Consider the following 23,861-nt stretch of genomic DNA (forward strand, 5'->3'; position numbering starts at 1 on the left):
ATATAACAATAAGCATCTTAAATAGGTGTGTAAAACCAAGCCACACTGTTACATGCCTGCAGAGAAAGAGACACACACACAGAACCTAGAGACAGAGATAGGAAGAGAGAGAAAAATAAGACAAATAGTAAAAATCATGACTTTTGTCCTAAATTATCTACTACTCCAGAGCCTCCCAAGAAACTAAATGCTAGTAGAAGACCACTTGGTACTAAATTCAGGGATTTCTAAATTATAGAAAATTATGATCTGACACGCAGAATACAGTTACCACACAAAGCAAGGAAGGAGTAAATAAAGTTGTGACTCATTAAAGAGAAAATAAAAGAACAGTGTCTAGACATATTTTCCTTTCAAACAAATCAAATAAGGTTTAAATATCTCTAGTTCATGGGGGATTTGCCTCTTCTCTCCTTGCTGGTGGGCTCTCAGATTTCATCTGTCCAAATATTTCAGGCCTTTGGTTGTTCTCAGTTTACTTTCACTATTAATTTTAGTTTTTACAACAGATAAGATGCTGCCTGGAGGCAGGGAACCCTGCTGAAACAGCAATGGCTGCGGTTATTTTAAGACTAGCTTCCCTTGCTGACCCAGAGCTACGCACGACTTTTTTCTTGTCCACAGCCTTTTCTGATGGTTTTTAAAATGAGAATCTTTACACTTCCTGAGCACATAATTTCAGGGTCAGTGAGTCCCCTCATGAAACCCAGAGTGCTCACAGGCTAGGCATGTGTCCCAGTGACATCAAATCACAAAGGCAAACTTAAGCTGCTTTTCTTATCAAGGGGCTGCTCCAAATAGAATTAAAATCTTAATTTATCTTTCTCTGGAAACCATTAAACTTCAAAACTTCACACACACACACACACACACACACACACACACACACACACACACACACACACACACACCTTTATAGCATCCCTATGAGGGAAGGGGCAAACATTTAGCCCCCTTGTGCCGTCCTAAGGTAGCACATGGTCGGTCCCCACGCTGTATGTAACACAGCACACTAAAACCCCGTGATCCAGGCAATTACCTTTTCTCTTAAAATGAAGAAAGACAGACCTTCTTGGATTCCATCTGTTTGTCTGTTTTTCTCCATCCTACCAGAATCTGTTCCATCTTGAGTTTTTCTCTTTTCCATCTGGCCTAATGATTTCCACGTACAGACTATTTCAAGTCTAGGGAAGAAGCTATGTCACCAGGAGGCCACCAGCAACAGTTCTGCCCTTCTCTCTCCTCCTGTCTCCCCCTTTCACTGCCTGTCTCATGAGGGGAAGATGATGATCGTAAGCTCCAGGCTCTGGTTTCCTTTTCTTATAGAGCAGACTGTTCTGCTGGGTGTTCATCCTTTTCTCCTCTCCCACAGTTACCCAGACTGTATTGCTTTCTACCCTGCCTTGAAGGACAGCCCATTTCCATCCCTCTACAAAACAAGGGAAGACAAAGTCAGCACAGACGCAATGTGCAGTGGCTGTGTCCTGTAGGCCTGCATGTGAGAAGAGGGGAGGGAGAGGACAGCTTGCCATTCTGAGCCATGAACTGTACAGTAACACTGATGCCTGCTCTCTGCCCTCAGTGTCTAATCTGTTATTTTCATCGCAAGTCATCAATAAGTATTAGAAGACACTTTCACTTGAAAGAGGCTTGAGAACACAGCCAAATAGAATTCTTAGGAAGAAGTCTCCCCCCCCCCCCGCCCTGTCAACTTCTGATTATCTTTTGGTGTGAGAAAGTAAAGAGGAGAAGAAAGAAATTACCAGAAACCAGAAAGAGAATTATACTATGGTTTGAGGTAATTCACAGACAAAAGTGAATGTCTCTCAAAAAAATATGAAAAAGCAGCAAAAGAATTGTCAAACTTTTTTCATTTATGACTTCATAACTATTTTTCCCTTAAAAAACAAAGAGGGAAACTGTAGGTGGAGATAAGAAATTGAAATGTAGTTAAGTTTGTAATAAATTTTCTTTCATGGCTGACTTCATTCAACAGCATATATATATATATATATATATATATATATATATATATATATATATATACTTTTTTTTAATTGGTGGGACCAATGGTTTATAGTCAACAGAAAATACAGTGGTTGGTACATGTGTAACATTTCTCAGCTTTCTGCATAACACTCTTAGCACCAATATTTTATGCAGGAATGCTCACTTGTGAAAAAGAAAGAGCTGGTGGTCAGATGATTCAGCAGGTAGAGAGCATGCCTACTCTGCATGCATGAGACCTCAAGTTTGTTCCTTGGCATTACAAATGAGAGGAGGGCAGTTTAACCTCCCTCTCTTCTATCTTATAAGAAAATAATGCTCTATGGGGGTTGGGCGGTAGCACAGCAGGTTAAGTGCAGCGGGTTTAGTGCACATGGTGCAAAGCGCAAGCAAGGACTGGCGGCATAAGGCGTAAGGATCCCAGTTGGAGCCCCTGGCTCCCCACCTGCAGGGAAGTCGCTTCACAGGCAGTGAAGCAGGTCTGCAGGTGTCTATTTTTCTCTGTCCCTCTCTGTCTTCCCCTCCTCTCTTGATTTCTCTCTGTTCTATCCAACAACAACAACAACAACAGCAATAACAAGAGCAACAAAATGGGAAAAATGGCCTCCAGGAGGAGCAGTGGATTTGTAGTGTAGGCACCAAGCCTCTGGAGGCAAAAAGAAAGAAAAAGAAAAAAGAAAGAAAAGAAAAAGCTTTATAAGAAAATTTGATGGGAAGTTTTATCTCCAGTTTCTCTATCAACTGGAAACCCCTATGTAGCTCACTCTGCAACAACTGCTCCCTTAGCAGGCAGGGGTCCCAGTGTTGGTATATTTATGTAAGTTAAAGAGTGACTGTACCTATTAGAAGATTCATGTCAATAGTAACACTTTCTTAAAATTTGTTATTTGGTTAGAGACAGAAAGAAATAAGAAAGAAAGAGAGGCCAGGAGGGGGCGCACCTGATTAAGCACACACCTGACAGTGCGCAAGGATCCAGGTTCAAGCCCCTGGTTGCCACCTACAGGGGGAAAGCTTCACAAGTGATGAAGCAGGGCTGCAGGTGTCTCTCTGTCTCTCTCCCTCTCTGTCTCCCCCTTCCCTCTCAATTTCCCTCTGTCTCTATCCAATAATAAACAAGTAGAACATAAAAAAATTTAAGAAAGGTAGAGATTCTTTCTCGGGTCCAACACAGTTTAAAAAAGAATTTTAAAAAAAGAGACAGAAAGAGGGGCAAGGGAGACAGATAGAGAGAGATAGTGAGATACCTGAAACACTGCTCCATCACTCATGAAGCTTTCCTCCTGTGAGTGGGGACCAGGGACTTGAACCTGGGTCTTTGCACCATTGCAACATGTGTGCTCCACTAGGTGTGCCACCACCTGGCCCCAATAGTAACTTTTATGGAGCTCACAGACAGTTTTAAAAATCTACTTACATAAAACCTTCACCTCTAGCATGTAAAATAAGGTACCTTTAGAAATATGTATTTTTAATTATGCCATTTTCTTCTTTTTCATGTTCAAAATACTACCCTGCAAATTCCTCTTTTACTTTTTAGATTCTATTTTGTTTCAAAACATTCAAGTTTCTTTCAACAAATTTGAGCTTGGAAAAATTATCCTTTCTTTTTCATCTTTACCAGATGTTATTTATACTACAAGTTTTTTTTTTCAGTACTCCATAATGTAATTGTTGTTTAATTAGTGATAAATCTGTCACTTCTGGACTTAAAAAAAAAGTCTTTAATGAGTACCAAATGTACTTTTGTATTTGAATTTACCCGTATGTTCTTAGACAGGGATACTGGCTCTGGAAACTGAGTCCCTCCCTGCCCACCGGGCCCCTGGATCTCTTTTCTAGTCTTACCCAGCAATCTCTGTCCAGGTAGCTTGTGCAGGCTAAGAAAGCAGCTCTGCCCTTGCTGCTTCTTGATTCAGTCTGAGTAGCAATGACCTATTCCTCAACCACCATCCTATTCTTGTCTCTCCTTCCTCTCTGAGAGGTTGCAAAGCCATTTCTTCACAATGTGGGGAGAGCTGGTGCCCCCCTGAGGTCAAGGCTGGAAAGTGCAACTGAGGTCTGACAACTTTCAGTCATGAGCCAAAAAAAAAAAAAAAAAAAAAAAAGCCCTCTTCACACATTCCTACTAGATCACTGCTAAATCATCTGCTTCCGCTTTTGGTTAAATTACATGTACCATATGAAAGGGCTCAAGGAAAAATGCTTAAAAGGGTCCCAATGATGGACAAGAAGATAACTCACCTGGTAGAATGCAGGCCTAAAAGGCAGTGGTTTTGTTCTGGTTTTTACTGAAAATCTGGAGTTGCCTAGGAGAATTACATTCAGCATTTATGAGAAGGGATATAAGAACCTGTTCTGCTTCTGCATGGTATAAACTGCACAGAAGACCGTGATTGCAAATGCTGCTCCCCTCCCTGCCTTTTCCTCCCTTTCCAACTGTTCCCACCCTAGCTCTACCCCCAGTGCTGGAAAAAGACCTACTTTCCACTTCCCGACACTGGTATTTAACACGGACTCCACAGGCTTGGTCAAACAATTCCAATTTGCTAATCATCACCAACTCACTTTACTCTCCACAAGCTAAAATTAGCAGCGGCAGAGTTGGCTCAGCAGACACAGCGCATTCCTTGTCTGTGTGAGGCCTCACGGTCACTCCAGCATCACAGATGCCAAAGCAGAGTGGTATGCTGGTTTGCTTTCTCATCAAAAAATTTTAAATATTAGGCAAATAAATATATACTTTTGCCTTAAAACTTTAAAATTCAGTTGTAGTACCAAGAGATAGCTCACCGAGCACCACATGGGAACACTGTGGATAGTACTGTGGGAGCTCTACTGATGGCAGAGTGCTGCTAGTGTCGTTCCCCCCCCCCCCCGCAAATAAATAAATAAATAAATAAATAAGTAAAAAAAGCTCAGTGCAAAAGCAGGAAGCAATCTCTGAAGTGAAGCAGTGGAAAAAGTGCCAAACTTAAGAACCTGAAGTCCTGAGCTCAGTCTCTGACACTGCATGTACCAGACTGTGCTTTGATGCCTTCTCTCTCTCCAATGAATAAGTAGATGCTTAGTTAGTTAGTGGATAGAGACAGAGAGAAATGAGGGGTTGGGGGAGTTAGAGATGGAGATGGAGAGAGAGAGAGAGACCCGCAGTGCTGCTTCACTGTGCATGATAAGATGGGTGCTAACCCAGATGCTCCAATGCTCAGCTTCAATTGACCTCTTTTCTTTTTCTTTTTTCTGCCCTGCTCTCCATGTAGTCCCTGTACCACACAGAGGTAACATGGCATTGAGAGAAGCACTGGTGTATGGTGTCACTCCTTTTAGCTTAACTCTTGATCTATCGATCTATCTAGATGGAAAAAAAAAAGTGACCTGGTAGCAGTGAAATCACACACACACATGAGATCCTGCAAAGAACAGAATGGTTGAACACAGGCCTTGTTTACCTGAAGTTTACCTGAAGTTCATTCCCCAGCTATGTGTCTGACCTGAGTAGTACTCTGGTGTCTCTCTCTGTCTCTCTCTCTCTCTCTCACTTACATCAAACAAATAAAATATTTATAAGAACAAATATGAGTAAATGAAAAGAAAAATTAATTCAATCTTCCTTCTTCCACTTTCTTTCATGGGTGAATTTGAGAAAGCAAAGGTATGGTGTTAGGTTGTGGGGCACCTGGTAGAGTGCACATGCTACAGTGCTCAAGGACTCAAGTTGAAGCCTCTGCTCCTTACCTGCAGGGGAAAAGCTTCACTAGAGCTGATGCAGTGCCACAGGGGATCTCACTTTCTTCCTCTCTAGCTCTCCTCTCCTTCTTGACTTCTCTCTATCTCTGTCCAACACTATAAACAGGGGCAGGAAACAGGAGGAATCAGCAAAAGAAGGATGAGATGTAGAGGCATCACACCTCTAGATGTCAAACTATACTATAGGTCCATTGTAATCAAAACTACCTGGTGCTGGAACAGAAACAGACACACTGCCCAATGGAAATGAACTGAGAGTCCGGAAGTAAGTCCTCATACCTGTGGACATCTAATTTTTTCACAAGGAAGTTTTGGGACAATTGGGTTGAAATGTGCAGAAGAATGAAACTGAACCTCTATATTTCACCACACACACAAGTAAACCCCAAGTGGATCAAGGATGTGGGTACTAGACCAGAAACTATCAGATACTTAGAGGAAAATATTAGTAGAATTTTCTTCCATCTAAATTTCATAGGCATCTTAATGATACAAATCCAAATGCAAGGAAGACTATAACAAAATAAACCAATGGGACTACATCAAGTTGAGTTTCTGCACAGCAAAATAAACCATCATCCAAACAAAGAGACTCCATATAGAGTGAGATAAGATCTTTACACGCCATATATCAGACAATAGGCTAATAACCAAAATATATAGAGAGCTTACCAAACAGCAACAACAACAACCACCACAAAATAAACAAATGCCTCCACCCCAAAACAGGGAGAAGATATAAACAGAATATTCACTAAAGAAGAGGTCCAAAAAGCCAACAGACATGAAAAAATGTTCCAAGTCACTGATGGTCAGAGAAATGCAAATAAAGACGAGATATGACTTCACTCCTGTGAAAATGTCAGACATCAGAAACAACAGCAACAACAAATGATGGAGAGGCTGTGGAGGCAAAGGTAAACTCCTGCAGTACTGGTGGGAATGCAAATTGGTCCAAGCCCTGTGGAGAAGCAGTCTTGAGAACTCTCACAAGGCTAGAAATGTCCCTTCCTTATGACCCAGCAAGTCCTCTCCTGGGGTTATAGCCTAAGGAGTCAAACATACCTATTCAAGAACATCTGTGTTTATCTATGTTCATAGTAGCAGTTTCTAATAGCCAAAACCTGGAAGCAATCCAGGTGTCCAACAACAGATGAGTGGCTGAGAAAGCTGTGACACACACACACACACACACACACACACACACACACACACACACACACACACGAGTACCACTCAGCTATTAAGAATAGTGAATTCACCTTTACCTTGGATGGAACTGGAAGGAATTCTGTTAAGTTCTTTCTTCCATAAAGTTTCCTCTTTCTTCTAGAAAGAGGGAGAATGAATATGGGATGATGCTACTCATAGACAGAAGCTGAGAAGTAAGAACAGAAAGGGAAATACAAAGCAGAACATAGGCTGGGTTTGGAGTATTATACCAAAGTTAGGGACTCTGGAGGAAGGGGGACTTCCAGAGATGTGACTATGGAGTAGCAGCAGAATTGTTCTTGTTCTCCCTAGCCAATTAGGAAAAGCAATGGAAATCACCTGAAAACTCAAAAAATAAGACCAGGATTTCTTCAGAAACACACCAAGCCACAGGAGAGCAGACAGGTGTGGCTTGTGGACAGAAAAGGGGTAAAGGAGAGATTTCCAGGACTAAAAACCAGTGCTTAAGGGCAGCTGGCATCAAAATTGGGAGGCTGGTGGCTTAGCTGTACCACTTCTGGGTCTGAGTTTAAGCAACAAAGAACTGTTAAAAAGGAAAAAAAAAATCACCTAAAAGCTCACCGATTTATAACTGTGACTTCTTGAGTTTACAATGCTATTGCCCCACAGAGGCTGGGTGACTTAGGATAAAATCACCCCTCCCATGGAAATACATAAACAGGGAAACTGAACACCGTAGCCACAGCGCCTCCTGCTGGCACAACAAAGGTAATACTAGATGCAGAAACTGAAAAATATACAGATAGCAATGACAGAAACCCTGGACAGACAGATCTAGAAATAATGACAAAGATAGAGTCTAGACGACTAATTATGTAATCAATTCAAGAAACTAAAGTTAAGATTCAAGAACTCAGTGGTCATTTTACCAAAGAGTTACAAAGTATATTTAAAAAAATCCAAACAGAACTGCAGGGCCTAAAGGATACTTTGAATACAGTTCAAGTTGAGGTAAGAGGCCTCAGAAGTAGACTTAATCAGGTGGAGGATAGAATACCAACACTAGAAGAAACAACCACCACACTCTTTGAATTTAAAACTCTTGGAGAAGGAAAATGAAGCACCACAGAATAGCAGACTCCATCAGAAAGACAAGCACCTGAGTTATTGGGATGCTAACAACGAGGAGATGCAGAGAGGAGCAGAGAACATATTCAAAGAAATTTTGGCATAAAATTGTTCATACCTTACCAATGTTCAAAATATAGAATCAAAGAAGGTAAATGCATACCTAAGTTTTTGAATCCAAAATGACACACCAAGATACACTAATGTAAAACTATCCAAAACCAGGAACAAAGAAAAAATATTTCAGGCTGCCAAGGAAAGAAAGAAAGCTACATACAAAGGCAGAACTAACAGGCTTTCATCAGATTTCTCAACACAGGCACAGAGGTTGGGGGGGATGGAATGGCATCTTCAATGTATTAAAAGATAAGAATTGCCAGCCACAACTTCTGTATCCTGCTAAATTATCTTTCATATATGAGGAAGAAATAAAGATCATTTCAGACATTCAGAAACTGAAGAAATCTGCCACCACGCCACATTATGCTGCAACTGCTTTTATATATAGGGAAGTGGGGGCGGACTATTTAGCACTTTTATCTTGAGGTATATAGTTAACCCTAACGTATGGATACATGTATAAATGTACCCAGGCCGCTAGGTCCTAGCCTATATTTAGGGTCTGTAACTTTGTTAGAGTGTGCCATTTGAAATGGAACCGAGTATTCCATATATATATATGGAATAAAGAACTTAAAGAAGTTATTGCCAGTTCTGAAATATAACTGGTCCTGAAATGAGTGCAGCCTAGAATGTTCTCAGTTGAGTGATGGACTGAGAGTTCAGACTGATAGGAACTCAGAGGTTACACAGGCTCCTGTGCTAAATATGAATATATATTGGCCCTGGCTCAGATTAAGTTAATTGTATTCATATTCTGTCTTCAAGTTTGGGAGCTACTCTCTGCCCTAATCCAGCTTTCTAGCCCGATTCTCAACTCTGACTACATCTTCCCAGAAAATGTTTCTAGTCAACCTACATGTCATCTAACAAGCTTAAACAAAGTTACTCTAGTCATGGGCCCCTTGGGAGATACTTAAAATAGACTTCCCAGTTTCTCTCCACCCTAAGAACCCTAATTTCATCTGCTCTATTCCTACTTTCTGGTCCTTGTTTATTGTTCAATTTCTTTGTATTATCTTGCTTTGTATCTTGCCACCTTTCAGCTACCAAGTTGTAGGTGCTACTATGATTTCATCCTGACTTCCCTGGGCAGACAATCTCACCAATATGTCCAGGAGCCTCACCTCTTCAGAGTCCTACCCCACTAGGAAAAGATAGTAACAGGCTGGGGGGTATGTATCAGCCTGCCAATGCCCATGTCCAGCAGAGAAGCAATTACAGAAGACAGAACTCCAACCTTATGCAACTCCAAAATAATGCTGGTCCAGGCCCTCAGAGAGGCAGCAATGTTAGTGGAAGATGACCAGAGGGCTCTGAACTCCAATCCCATCAAGACTCCAAGACCCAGAGAGAGAAGAGGAAAAAAAAAGAAAGACATTTGGAAGTAGCAATAGGTGTAGGTGTGACTCAAAAAGGAAAGGAAGGCAAGACCATGGGAAAAAAATGGGCAAATATATATAAATATAGATAGTTATAGAAATAGTAGTCAACCCATATCTGTGACCTTGGGAGAAAAATTGCAGTTTCCAGTGGAGGGAGTGGGGACAGAGAACTCTGTTGGTGGGAAGGGTGTGGAATTATAACCCTACTGTCTCATAATTTTGTAAGTCAATATTAAATCATTAATTTAAAAAAGGATCAAATGGGAGGGCATGGGGATCAAGGTACATCGTGGGCCAGGCACACAGCAAGGAATTCAAAAGCAGAACCGTGACTAGAAAGTGTAAAATCTTTTTGATTTTACAAGAGGCCAGATCTGAAAAAAACAAACAGTATGAAAAAGAATTGCAAGTAGTTTTCACTATTTTTGGTGACATTCATTTTTAAGGATAAGTAGGTCTGAAGTAATGGATTATCATCTGCCTGTCTTCATTCTGTCAAGAGAAACACAAGATCATTTGCTTTACATCAGGCTCAACCTGATGCTGTTGACTGGCTACGAAAGAAGGGCAAACGCTAGAAGAAAAATTTGCTTTTGAAAAGTGTCAGACTGCATGACAGGTGGCCATATACTTGGGATTGGATAGTCCAGCCTATGAAAACGAAATGGTAAGTCTCAATAGTGAATAAATTTTGAAACTATTTTATTTTAGATGTTGAACGTGTGTGTGTGTGTGTGTGTGTGTGTGTGTATACACATATGCACTGAACACATACACATTTATACACACACATTTAAAATTCAGATGATACTAGATTAGCATATTATTATTCGTAGTCATACTGGAATGTATCTGGCCTCTGAGCCCCTGCAAAGCTAAAAAACATTTGGGGCAGACTATTTCACTCTGTACAACCTGCACTACACTTTTACCTTTCATTTTTGCAACATCTTGGTAACTATAGAATTTCCAGGGCTAATTCTAGATAGTCCCAAGAGATGGAAACATAATTAACAGTGCTCCCTATAAAATACAAGTTATGTAGACCATCACACTTTAATTACTCTCAGAATCCAACTCTAATGTAATAGGCATCAAGTTTCTTCTGGAGAAAAGCACAGCAGCCCCTTGCTATCTGAATCCTGGAGATCTCTCTGATATTCCTGTCACTGTACCAAGATACTGTGCTGTGATAAATGAGTCAGATGATGCAATTAGGAAGCAAGTTCTTCAAGTTACCCTCCTAATCACCCAGTCACGTCATAGGTTTTATTCTTGCTGCTTGGTTTTTCTGGCACCACAGGCCCTGAATGCCTGAGGATAATAGCTTGCACCAGTCAGGGACGTCCAGCTCTGTATGGTAATTGCCTCCTTGAACCATAAGGCACAGAGAGGTCACATCCTGCCAGTGCCACAATAAATTAAAACATCTAACACCCGCTGGAATCCTCGTTTCCCACAGTAGAAGTTCTGAATCTCTACACACATGATTCTGATAAATGTTTTTGTAAATCAAGTGACTTTGAAGCTGTTTGGCTGGGGGAGATTAAACTACAAACTGGAGAGTGAAGGTTATACAATGCAATGTTTAATGGGACTGTCAGATCCCACTCCCCACCACCCAACAACTCTTCTGAGACCAAGGGCCAGAGGCAAAATGGACATAGTGAAGGTTCAGAGACAAGCCACCAGGACCACTAATGGACAGAAGTTGAGGAATAACAACAGAAACAGGAAACACGAAGTAGAACTTGGACTGGGTTTGGCGTATTTCACCAAAGTAGAGGACTTGAGGGGGTGGGCAGGTGCAGGATGGGGGGCTTTCAGTTCCTGGTGAATGATGGTGGTGAAGGAAGACCCAGGCTGGGGATGAGAGTATTTTGCAGCAAACTGAGAGAGAAATTTTACACATGTACCAACACCTGTATTTACTGTAACCATTAAAAAACCCTCATAAAAATAAGTAAACAAAAACATGTTTTTTAAAAAGTAAAAAAAAAAAAGTTAATAGAATACGGGGAAAATGGTTAAGTGTTAGAGCAGATGCCTTATACGTATGCAGCCTTGGGTTCAATCCCCACCATGTTTATGGGAAAAGATGTAAAGAAAATTGAATTAGGATCTTGAAAATAAGGAAACAGCTCAGTTACTGAAAAATGGCCAGAGAAAATTAAGTTAAAGCACATGCATTAAAGTTAGAAATAAAGATAAAAGTGACGATTAGAAAGGGTTGTAAGGGAATTTTAAAAGCACTTATTTTTCATTTCATTGTAATTATTTCTAAAATAAGTCATATTCTTAACATTCCAATTTCTCACCTAAATATGCAACTTTTGCATAATATGATAAAATAGTGATTTTCCTAAAAACAAACAACAGCAAAATCTCTTTGGACTCGCTCAGTCTTCATATCTATTTCCCTTCTTTCATTTCTTTTTTAACTACCAAATGCTGTGAAATTCCACATTAGTTGGGTTCAATTTGTATGGCCTAAATCACAGGTGAAAACAGTATCATCCATGGCTAGCATGTGAGGCCTCAGAACATGAAGGGAGAACAAGAGACACAGCTTAGTTACACTTGCAAGCTGATGATGACCAGAATAATGAGATATAGCTAGAAGTTAACACATTTCACTCAATTATGATTCCCACACTTAGAATCAGGGAAGCCAAGAAAGAAAGCAGGCAGTTCCTAATGACAGATGAGCAGCTAGGAGAACTGCAGTGTATATACACAATGGACTATTACTACTACTCTGGTGTTAAAACGATTACGTCATCTCCTTTGCCATGTCCCACATGGGACTTGAAGGAATCTGTTAAGTGAGATATGTGAAAGAAAGAGAAGGGTGAATACCGTATGATCTCACTCACAGGTAGAACTTAAGAGACAAGGACAGAAAGGTAAACACAGAGGAAAACTCAACTGGGTATAGTGTATTATACCAAAGCAAAAGACTGTGGGGAAGGAGGGGGAAGGAGGGAGTGGAAAGGGCCCTGGGGGTCCCCGTGCATGATGATGGAAAGAGACCTAAGCTGGGGATGACAGTATTTTGAAGACACGTATCATGGGGAGATGAGAAATTATACATACCCATGTGTCAACAACTGTACTGTAAAGCAATAACCTCTGAATAAAATGATTTGAAAAAAAGAAAGATAGAACGGAAGAAGGAAGGAAGGAAGGAAGGGAGGAAGGAAGGAAGAAAGGAAGGAAGGAAAAAGAAAATGGGCAGTTCCCACTGAATGAAGCAACAGGTGTATGAGAGGTGTATGAATGCAGCCAAGCCCAAAGCATTACAAAAGCAGAATTCTCTTGAGTTTCAGCTCAGCAGCAGTGTGGAGGCAAAAACTCACTCTGTCTACCATCCTAGCCAATTCAAATTCTGATCACAAATTCACCATCTCTCTCTCAATTCATTTTAGCCAGCTGAATAAGGAGAAAACTCCTGTGCATGACATCCCTCAAGTTACAGATGCTCATGAAAAAACATGCTGGTGCCCACTGAGACTGCTGTTGGACAGACACTCAGGGAGTAAGGCACTGACTGGCTGTTTCTAAACTGTCTTTTTGGGTTTTGCAAAAGTCGAGTATGAATTCTGCATAGCTGCCTTTCACAGAAAGGAAAAACTTGCTGGCTGGTTAGGACATAGCAGCATGGGCCTACCGTGAGCATGGGCTACCTGAGACTGCATCAGGCAATGGGGCACACTTGGCCCACTAAGCCCTCAACTTGCAAGGTTTAAGAATCCCTGAATATACAGAGGGGCAGTACATTGCATGGAAGGAGGGCTAAAGGGCTGTTGCTTCACACCAAAAGAAAACTTGTGGAATTCTTAGCTGTTTTAACCATTTCCCCCCCATAATTTTGTTTTACTTTTTTAAAAAAAGTATTTTTTTCTCTGGATGTACAAGTTTTTATTATTTTCTATTGTTAACTGAGTCCTTTTATTCATAAAGTTTCCATTTTTTAAACTTAACTTTTATCTGGAAATAAGAAATACTTTCTTTAAAAAAATTAGTAAAACTATGGGCGCCTTGGAATAGACCTAAAATACACCTACTAGCTTTTTCCAAAATGGAGACCCCAAAACTCATCTGCTATCTTCTTGCCTTTAGGTTCCTGACTATTAAACAATTTGTTCTGCTTTATATCTTAATGCTTTCGGATGTGAGGGCGATCTGGCTGCAACATCTGTCACCCCATTGATTGCCAGGGTTGATCTGGCTGGCTAGGCGGGTGTCCCCTTCCTCCCTCACCGCTCCATGTGCGTCCCTCCCAAAGCTGTGTGCTGGTCCTTCCCAGAATAGTGACGGACAGTCTTCCTTGGAGGGTATATGAGTAGCTGTGCTAGAACCTCCAAACAAGCTCTCAAGGTCCATATATCTCAATGCTTTCTTGGCCACCAAGTTGCAGATGCTACCGTGATGCCAGTCTGACTTCTCTGGACAGAGGACCTCACCAGTGTACCCTGGAACCCCACTCTCCAGAGCTCTGCCCCACTAGGGATAGAGAGAGGCAGGCTGGGAGTATGGTTCGACCGGCTAACCCCCATGTTCAACAGGGAAGCAATTACAGAAGCCAGACCTTCCACCTCCTGCACCCCATAATGACCCTGGGTCCATACTCCCAGAGGGATAAAGAATAGTAAAGGGGGGTCGGGCGGTGGCGCAGTGGGTTAAGCGCACGTGGCGCAAAGCGCAGGGACCAGCGTAAGGATCCCGGTTCAAGCCCCCGGCTCCCCACCTGCAGGGGAGTCGCTTCACGAGCGGTGAAGCGGGTCTGCAGGTGTCTATCTTTCTCTCCACCTCTCTCTCTCTGTCTTCCCCTCCTCTCTCCATTTCTCTCTGTCCTATCCAACAACAAAGCAACTCAACAATGGCAATAATAACCACAATGAGACGGCAACAAAAAGGTGGAAAAATGGCCTCCAGGAGCGTGGATTCATGGTGCAGGCACCAATCCCAGCAATAACCGTGGAGGAAAAAAAAAAAAAAAAATCCTCTTGGAGGAAAAAAAAAAAAGAATAGTAAAGCTGGGAGCCCGGCGGTAGTGCAGCGAGTTAAGTGCACATAGTGCAAAGCCACTTGAGCACCTGGCTCCCTACCTGCAGGGGGGTCGCTTCACAAGTGGTGAAGGTGCTCTGCAGGTGTATATCTTTCTCTTCCCCTCTGTTTTCCCCTCCTCTCTCCATGTCTCTCTGTCCTACCCACCAGCGATGGCAGCAATAACAATAATAATAACAACAAATAATAATAAGCAACAAGGGCAACAAAAGGGATAAAATAGCCTTCAGGAGCAGTGGATTCGTAGTGCAGGCACCGAGCCCCAGCAATAACCCTGGAGGCAAAAAAAAAAAAAAAGAATAGGAAAGCTTTCAAGGGAGGGGATGGGATACGAAGTTCTGGGGGTGTGGTGGTGGGAATTGTGTGGAACTGTACCCCTCTTACCTTACTGTCTACTGATTTTTATTTTATTATTATTATTTTTAATATTTATTTCCTTTTGTTTCTCTTGTTGTCTTAATTATTGTAGTTATTATTATTGTTGTTGGATAGGACAGAGAGAAATGGAGAGAGGAGGGGAAGACAGAGACGGGAGAGAAAGATAGACACCTGCAGACCTGCTTCACCGCCTGTGAAGCGACTCCCCCGCAGGTGGGGAGCCGGGGGCTCGAACCGGGATCCTTCCGCCGGTCCTTGCACTTTGCGCCACGCGCGCTTAACCCGCTGTGCTACCGCCCGACTCCCCTGATTTTTATTTTATAAATAAAATAATAAAATTTTTAAAAAGGTAGCTTTCAAAGTCAATTCTTGTGCATAGGCAATTAAGGTGAAAATTCAAGTTAATACCAAAGCTCGCTTCCTTCCTTCCTCTTCCTTCCTTCCTTCCTTCCTTTCTTTCTTTCTTTCTTTCTTCCTTCCTTCCTTCCTTCCTTCCTTCCTTCCTTCCTTCCTTCCTTCCTTCCTTTCTTTCTTTCTCTTTCTCCTTCCCCCGCTTTCTTAGATAGATGCAGAGTTAGATAGGCAGAGAGAGGAAGAGTGAAAAAGACCCAGCACTGAAGTTTCTTTCAGTGCAGTGGGGGCTGGGCTCAAGTCTGCGTCACACACAAGGCAATGTGGTGCACTATCCAAGTGAGCTATTTCACCAGCCTCTATTTCTGATCCACTTCAACTATGCAGGAAAGCCCTCAGACCTTGGTGTTTTAAAATAGTATGCAAATTCATACTTACTTTTAAAGACACCGATTACTTTTTGTTTACATTTTTCACTTGCTTTGAGTAAAAGAATTTTACGCAGATCTTACGCAATTTTACTCATCTTTGGTAACAGTTTTTCGCTTTAGCAATGTAGCACATACCAGCAACGAATCTTTCACAAAGCATTCAATCCTTCTCAGAGAATTCTGTTCATTGGAGATTAGGTTTTCAAAAAGATGCAGTACTGCTTTTTCAAGGCTTGGTAGGTGCTGAAGCCAGAGACAGACTATGGCTGGAGTAGGGAGTGAAATCTTCTTCCTTTTGGCAAGACATATAATTTTAAATAGGAATGGTTAAATGTAAAAGAAAATTAAGAGAGTTCAAAATAGTAACAATGAATCTAATTTGTGAATCTCTTAAGCTTATCGCAGCCTAACAGTTGTAGTACAAATGGATACTTACCAGGTCTCCCTTTTAAAAAACAAATATGTTTCTGTTACAACTCGCCTTGAGAAATAAATGCTCAGAAGAAAAAGAAAAAAATTCAAATAAAGATAAAATATACAATGATGAATATGGGCCCCAGATCAAATAGATGGGGTCTACAGTCAATAATACTTATACACCTTTCCAATATTTGGGAGCTACTCTCTTCCCTGATCCAGCTTTCTAGCCCTTTTTCCAGCCATGGCATCATCTCCCCAGACAATAACTTGGGTCCATCTGCATATCAGATGTCAGGCTCAGGAAAAAACTAGTAAAGTCATGGGCCCTTTGGAATGTAACTAAAATAGGCCTACTAGCTATCATCAGAATGGAGACTCCAAATCTTCATCTGTACTATTCCAGCCTTTAGGTTCATGATTAGTCAACAATTTGTTTGGCTTTATATGTTAGCTCTTTTTTCAGCCACCAGGTTCCAGATCCTACCATGATGCCAAACGGACCTTCCTGGGTAGGTAATTCCACCAATGTGTCCTGGAGCCCCGCTTCCCCAGAGCCCTGCCCCACTAGGGAAAGAGAGAGACAGGCTGGGAGTATGGATCGACTTGCCGACACCCATGTTCATCGGGGAAGCAATTACAGAAGCCAGACCTTCCACTTTCTGCACCCACAATGAACTTGGGTCCATACTCCCAGAGGGATAAATATAGAATAGGAAAGCTATCGGGGAGAGAATGGGATACGGAGTTCTGGTGGTGGGAATTGTGTGGAGTTGTACCCCTCTTATCCTATGGTTTTGTCAGTGTCTCCTTTTTATAAATAAAAATTATATACAGTGATGAGAGAAGAGAGAGTGGCAAAAATGAGATGGAAAAAGGCTGCAGGCCACCCAGGTAAACACCGTCTCTAATTTAAAGATACAGCAATTTTGAAAGTACACCACAGTGGTTCAAACTGTGCAATGAGGCCTGGGCTTGAATCCTAGAGCAACCACATACTCATCATGAGACCTTGGGAAAATTACTTAACCCCTGATGTTTGGCTGTCTCATCTGTGAAATGGGTCTGTCTCCCTCATAGTGCTGCCAGAAGGATTCTATTCAACAGTAACACATGTACAGTGATGAAAAATGTGTCTGGCACCTAGTAAATATCGTTAAAGATTTATTTATTTAGAGAAAGGATATATCTATATCTATATCTATATATATATGGAAAAAAAAAACAACCCTGCTCAGCTCTGGGGTAAGGTGTTGCTGGGGATTGAACCTGAGTTCTCTAGCATGAAGTTAGTACTCTGATATGCTGGCTGAGCTATCTCTCTGGCCTGCCATCTAATAAACATTTAATCACTGTGTTTATTAATCTATTGTTTCAAAGTTATTTGTTTTCTTTAGTAACAACTTTGTGTGAGATGGTTATGACTTAGTTACTTCATAGCATGATACTCTGCAAACCTCCAGCTATTTTGTGTCACTATATTTCCAGAGGAAAATTACTTGGAGGTCCCACTTAGGCCAGATCAGTGAGTTAGGGATTCTCTTTAGCTCTGGGAAGGAGTCTGGAGGGGGACATCATCTAACTCTGAGTCTTTGACAGTGGATCTGTGACAACAGCAGAGTTGTCTCCTGTAGGATTCTCCATGGGCCGATTCTGTCTGGGGTGGGGAGTGGGGGGTGGCGGTGTGGGGCTTGTTTTTCTTCTCTCAGCCCTGCTTTTCCAGGTCTTCCCCTTTCACCTACAGCATCAGAAACAGCAGAATGATTTCCAGGTTCTGTCAAAGATGTTTATTACTTTTAACAAGAAAAACCAAAGCTGAGGGCACAAAGGTTCCTCATTACCCAACAGTCCATTCAATGTCTTTCCCTTCACCATAACTTCTGGGCCATTTCTCTGTAGGAGCTGGCGTGAAGCCCAGGAATTGGTTCAGGGGCAGCAAATGAATAGGCAGGAGACAGAGGGTAGCAATTTCCAGTGGTTTCTCTTTTTTCTTCTCTCTCAGCATAACTCCTGCAGACTTTGTCCTGGATTAACTCAAGCGCCAGATTAGAAGCAGAAAAGCTGGAAGGACTGTCACAGAACAGACAAAGGACAGGAAAACAGGAGGGAGACATGTCCCCCTCTGACCCTCTGGTCTCACACTCTCATCCTGAGCTTCAACTCTCCTGGGAAGTTTCTCACACACTATCCACGGCTAGCAAACAAATGACATGGTGCCCTACACCTGCATTAATTGGCACATTTGGGAGGAGGGTCACACTATGGATATCTTCTGTTGTGACATCAGAGACTTAGGTTGTCATTCTCATTATTCTTGGTGGAAAGAAGCAACAGTCACTCATTCAAGGAGCAGGCCAAACAATTGGGAATAAATAGACCTATTCTGTACCTTTAGTTGTTCAGATCTCAGGGAAATGTTCACATACGATTATTACAATTGTAAAAAAGAAATTACTGAAAAGAATAGGCTGGAGTAAAAGACAGTAATATGGAGCCTAATTTAGATTGGGTGGCCAGGGAGCTGCTCTCCAGATGAGCTGAGCTCGCTCAGTAAAGAGTTATGGGCAGGGCGCTGGAGATGGCTGTGAGACAGGAAGCCAACAGTAAGCTCAGAAGGAGAAGCCCCAGAGAGCAAAGATAAGATAGCTTAATAACCATGAGAACTACTTATTTCCAAAAACTGGAAAAATAGAAATCTTTACTATATCCCACAGATATATTTTCAACTTGACCGATGAAGTTTATCTGTCTTGAGGGAACTGTGTCCTTCTCATCATTACTCAGAGGTGCAGATAAGCCATTTCTGAAAGCAAAGAACACCAACATGCAGCAAAGAAAACTTCCAGACTCAGGGGGCTGGGCGGTAGCTCAGTGAGTTAAGTGCACATGGTGCAAAGTGCAAGGATCAGTGCAGGAATCCTGGTTCGAGCCCCTGGCTCTCCACTTGCAAGCAGGTTGCTTCACAGGTGGTGAAGCAAGTCTGCAGGTGTCTCCCCCCTCCCCACCTTTCCTTCCTCTCTCAACTACTCTCTGTCCTATCCAACAATGATAAACAACAAAAGTTCATCACACACGTGACCCAGGTTCAAGCCCCAGCCCTGCACAGAACTGCCAGGGCATCAGGGGGTAACTCTGGTACTATCTGGTATCTCATCCTCTCTCTCTTTATATTTCTCAGAAATAAAAGAGGAACAAAAAGATTAGCTGAGGATTGGTGAATCTGAGCATGCATGAGACCTCAGTACTACCCAAAACAATTTTTTAAAAACTAATTCTCCTTACAAAAAAAAAAAAAAAAGATATGTAACCATGGAATTTTTCAAAGTGAACCAAGCTCTCAAGTAACTTAGTTATAATAATAATTATCTATTACCTTCTTAAACTCTAAGATTGAAAGGAACCTTCCCCATTCTCTTTAAAATCCGTATTTCCCCCAGCCCTGGAACTTCTCAGACTTTGCTTGTATTTTTTGATGCCTCTCCTCTTGATCCCCTACCCTGCTGACCTCAACTACATCAACGTACCCAGCACCACCCGGCATGTTATGTTGCCACTGCTTTTTCACTTTGGATTGTATTCAGAGATGTCAAGCCTAAGATTTCAACCATCCAACTCCGGTAATCTGGTGAGCCCTTTCCTAACACATAGAACTATCTAGTTTCATTTCAAATGGTGCAAATGGTGCAAAATTATAGACCCTATATATAGAGCAGTACCCCACTAGGGAAAGACAGAAACAGGCTGGGGATATGGATCGACCTGCCAACGTCCATGTCTGGTGGACAAGGAATTACACAAGCCAGAACTCCCACCTTCTTCACTCCATAAAGAATTTTGGTTCATACTCCCTGAGGCGGAGAAACGTTAGGGGAAGATGACCAGAGAGCTTTGAAGTCTAACAGGATCTAGTGAGAGGAGAGGAAGAAAGGAAGGACAGTTGGAAGTAGCAACAAGTGTAGGTGTGACTTTAAAAGGCAGAGAAGGAAGGGCCACTGGGGGGGTGGTAGGGAGAAGGGCAAATGTATGCGAATAAAGATAGTTATAGAAATAATAGTCAACCCATATCTGTGACCTTGGGAGAATTACTACAATTTCCATTGGAGGGGAAGCAGACACAGAACTCTGGTAGTGGGGATGGTGTGGCATTCTATCCCTGTTATCTCATAATTTTGTAAATTAATATTAAATCACTAGAATACCATGTATATTTTCAAAAATATCAATAAATCTGGAAAAATTACAAAAGCAAATGAACAGCAACAACAAAAATAAAACACCCCCCAAATTCTCTGGAACTAGTCATGTAGCTGACTTGGATAGTGTACTTCTTTGTCATATGAAGTCCGGTTTCTACAGAATTGTGGTCTGTTTCTCTTTCCCTCTCTCTCTCTTTATAAAAAACAAATAATCAGGGAGTCGGGCGGTAGCACAGCAGGTTAAGCGCATGTGGCGCAAAGCACAAGGACCGGCTCAAGGATCTCAGTTCAAGCCCCCGGCTCCCCACCTGCAGGGGAGTCGCTTCACAGACGGTGAAGCAGGTCTGTAGGTGTCTTTCTCTCCCTCTCTCTGTCTTAACTTCCTCTCTCCATTTCTCTCTGTCCTATCCAACGACAATGACATCAGTAACAATAATAATAACTATAACAATAAGACAACAAGGGCAACAAAAGGGAAAATAAATAAATATATATCAAAAAACCAAAAAACAAATAATCAAAATGTTATAGTCTAGATTATAATTTGCATGGTCATTGATTTAACCCCATGAGGTTGGTCAACTGGTTACCCATGCATTAGTCTTTTTACTTGATTTTCAGTTCATTCTCCATCCAGTCTTCCAACTTCTCCATGTTTCTGAAGCGGAGGATTTGGATTTACCTTAGCGGCCGTGTCATGTTGAATTACTTGTACTCCACAGACTGAGGAAAAGAATTTAAGCTGCCCTCTCAGAAAGGTTTACCACAGTCTGTAGCCAGCAGGTGGCCATGGCAAACAATTGTAGGGATTATTTGACATCTAGATCAAGAAGTTAAAAAAATCCTTTCAAGTTATCGAGACCACAGAGAGCAGCAAGCATGTGCTGTTTAAAAGGAGAAAGGCAGCCCAATTTTGAAAATACAAGACTGTATCTGGAAGCCAAAGATATCCAGCCAACTGTAAAACACATGAAATTCCACTGGCATATTGTGGTAAGCAAATAGCTGGATGGCTAAACACAGGGCAAGGCACATCGGTCGGAGAAAAGTATGTGGTTTCTACATGGTCCAGCAGCACATGTGGGGAACTGTTCAAGGGGCTGGGAGGGAAGAAGTATTGGGTGTGGGGATGGTAATTTGCTCTGATTGACTGAATCAGTTTCCTCATGTCAACATGTGGCTGGGATGCTCCGTCTATGTGAAAATGTCTATGGAAAGGGTCCAACCCTTACACCACTCACTGCTTTCGGAACTTGCTTATTAGCTGAAGCCACAGGAACTGGACAAAAGTTGAAGACCACCTGGCAATTCTGGACAGTCTGTGCCCTATGGATTTGCAGACATAATTTTCTTTCTTTTATTTATTTTTTTTCCATCAGGGTCATTGCTGGGATTGGTGCCCGCACCATGAATCCACCGCTCCTGGAGGCCATTTTTCCCCCTTTTGTTGCCCTTGTTGTTGTAGCCTCGTTGTGGTTATTATTATTGCCATTGTTGATGTCGTTCGTTGTTGGATAGGACAGAGAGAAATGGAGAGGGAAGGGGAAGACAGAGATGGGGAGAGAAAGATAGACACCTGCAGACCTGCTTCACTGCTTGTGAAGCGACTCCCCTGCAGGTGGGGACCTGGGGGCTTGAACCGGGATCCTTACGCCGGTCCTTGTGCTTTGCGCCACATGCACTTAAGGCACTGCGCCACCGCCCAACCCCCCAGACATAATTTTCTAAACCAAGCAAATTCTATTAGTCAGTGGGGGAGAATGTTCTATCACAAGTAAAATAAATACAAAGAAGTTTGAGCTTAGGCATATAACTATTGCCCTCAGTTTCCCACCAAGCACTGTGGGTGAAAGAAGAGAGGCCAGCAGCAGAGTAAGTTTTCTCCTTGCCAGTGATTTCTGAAATAGTTTTGTGGGGTCTCACAGAATATGCCAAGGGGGTATTTCTCTCTTGTTTCCCTTTAGTTCACCAAAGGCAAAACAAAGGTTGCTAAAACTAGAATCTTGCAGGAAATACAATGCTAAGTAAATCTGAACTGCAGACATGAAGGGCATAGATCATTTAACTTAAGCAGATAGTTTGAGTTCAGAGAAGTGGTGCAGCAGCGGAACACAGTCCCTTTATAGGTGAGACCCTGAGTTTAGTCTCCAGAACTGTATGAAAGGACTTCTGGCTTCTCAGTGTCCCCACCCCTTCATACATACAGAATGTGACTACTCTGAAAATTTGCTTTAGAGTGTGAAGAGTGAAAGTGGGTGGAGGTAAGGCACTAGAACCTGCATTCTCAGGTAAATGATCATATATACCGCATTATGCAAACTGCCAAGGTGATTACTACTCAGTATCTTACATAAGTAATAGGATGAAGGATCATACTCCTCAGCATTTTGAGGCTTACTAGGAAATTTTCGAGGTTTAGAGTAGGCAGAAAAAAAATATATATATATCAGCAATTGAATCCAGGATCCCATACATGCATTTTGGCACTAAGTTATATTCCTAGCACTAGGCTTTATAGTTTTTTGATTTTTTTTAAAATTTGTATTGCCACTAGGGTTATTGCTGGTGTTCAGTGCCAGCACTATGAATCCACAACTCATAGTGACCATTTTCTCCTTGCCATGGTAGTACATACTCTTAGCTGGGTGTGCCACCACCCAGCCCCAAGTTTATAGTTTTTATGTGTAAAATAAAGAGAAAGAAAGTAATCCTGATGTTTGTGGAAATGTGGATGGACCTGGATGGCAATAAGCTAAGTGAAAAAAGTAAGGTTTTACTTTATCTGATATTAAAAAAAATGAAATTAAAAATAGAAATAGGAATTAGAATGCTGGTTACCAGGGACTGAGTAGTGGAGGATGATAGAGATGTTGGTAAGTGTATACACTTCTGGTCATAAAAGGAATTTCAAATTCTGAGGATAAGAGATGGCAAACGCTAGAAGAAGAAGGATAAGAGATAATGTATCAAGGTCCTTCTAGATAATGAAAAATGCTGACTATAGTATACTTGAAAGTTGCTAAGAGAGTATACCTTAAATGTTCTTAACACCAACACAGAAATGGAAATTATATGTGGATATAGAAGTATTAGCTAATGATTCAGTGACAGTCTTTTTGCAATATAAAAATATTATGGGTGGGGGTAGATAGCATAATGGTTATGCAAAGAGACTCTCATGCCTGAGGGTCCAAGGTTCCAGTTCAATGCCCCATACCACCATAAACCAGAGTTGAAAAAAAAAACAAAAACCAGAGTTGATCAGGGCTCTGGTTAAAAAAAAAAAAAAAAGGGGGAGGGAGTAGGAGGGAAGGGGGAAAAAAAAAGGAAGATACTATAAAAATGAAAATTTAAACATTAAAATATTGCTTTCTCATCCCACACCTGTTTTCACTGGGAAAATTTGAAACCTGATATGCCAGTGATTTCTCAGAGTCGTAATGGGGAGATATCTACTC

The 23,861-nt window shown here is 41.7% G+C and overlaps 1 protein-coding gene across 2 annotated transcripts in view; it reads right to left on the reverse strand.

Annotated features, from left to right (window-relative positions):
• The window catches only part of FANCC (FA complementation group C), a 192,669-nt gene that overhangs the window by 40,743 nt on the left and 128,065 nt on the right, over window positions 1-23,861 (reverse strand). For both annotated transcript variants that reach the window (XM_007539871.3, XM_060200477.1), the window contains exon 8: window positions 15,926-16,082. In XM_007539871.3, coding sequence (XP_007539933.1) covers window positions 15,926-16,082 — 157 coding nt within the window. The remainder of the gene's footprint in view (window positions 1-15,925; window positions 16,083-23,861) is intronic.

The sequence above is a fragment of the Erinaceus europaeus genome, chromosome 10, assembly GCF_950295315.1.
Source record: "Erinaceus europaeus chromosome 10, mEriEur2.1, whole genome shotgun sequence".
Lineage (NCBI taxonomy): Eukaryota > Metazoa > Chordata > Mammalia > Eulipotyphla > Erinaceidae > Erinaceus > Erinaceus europaeus.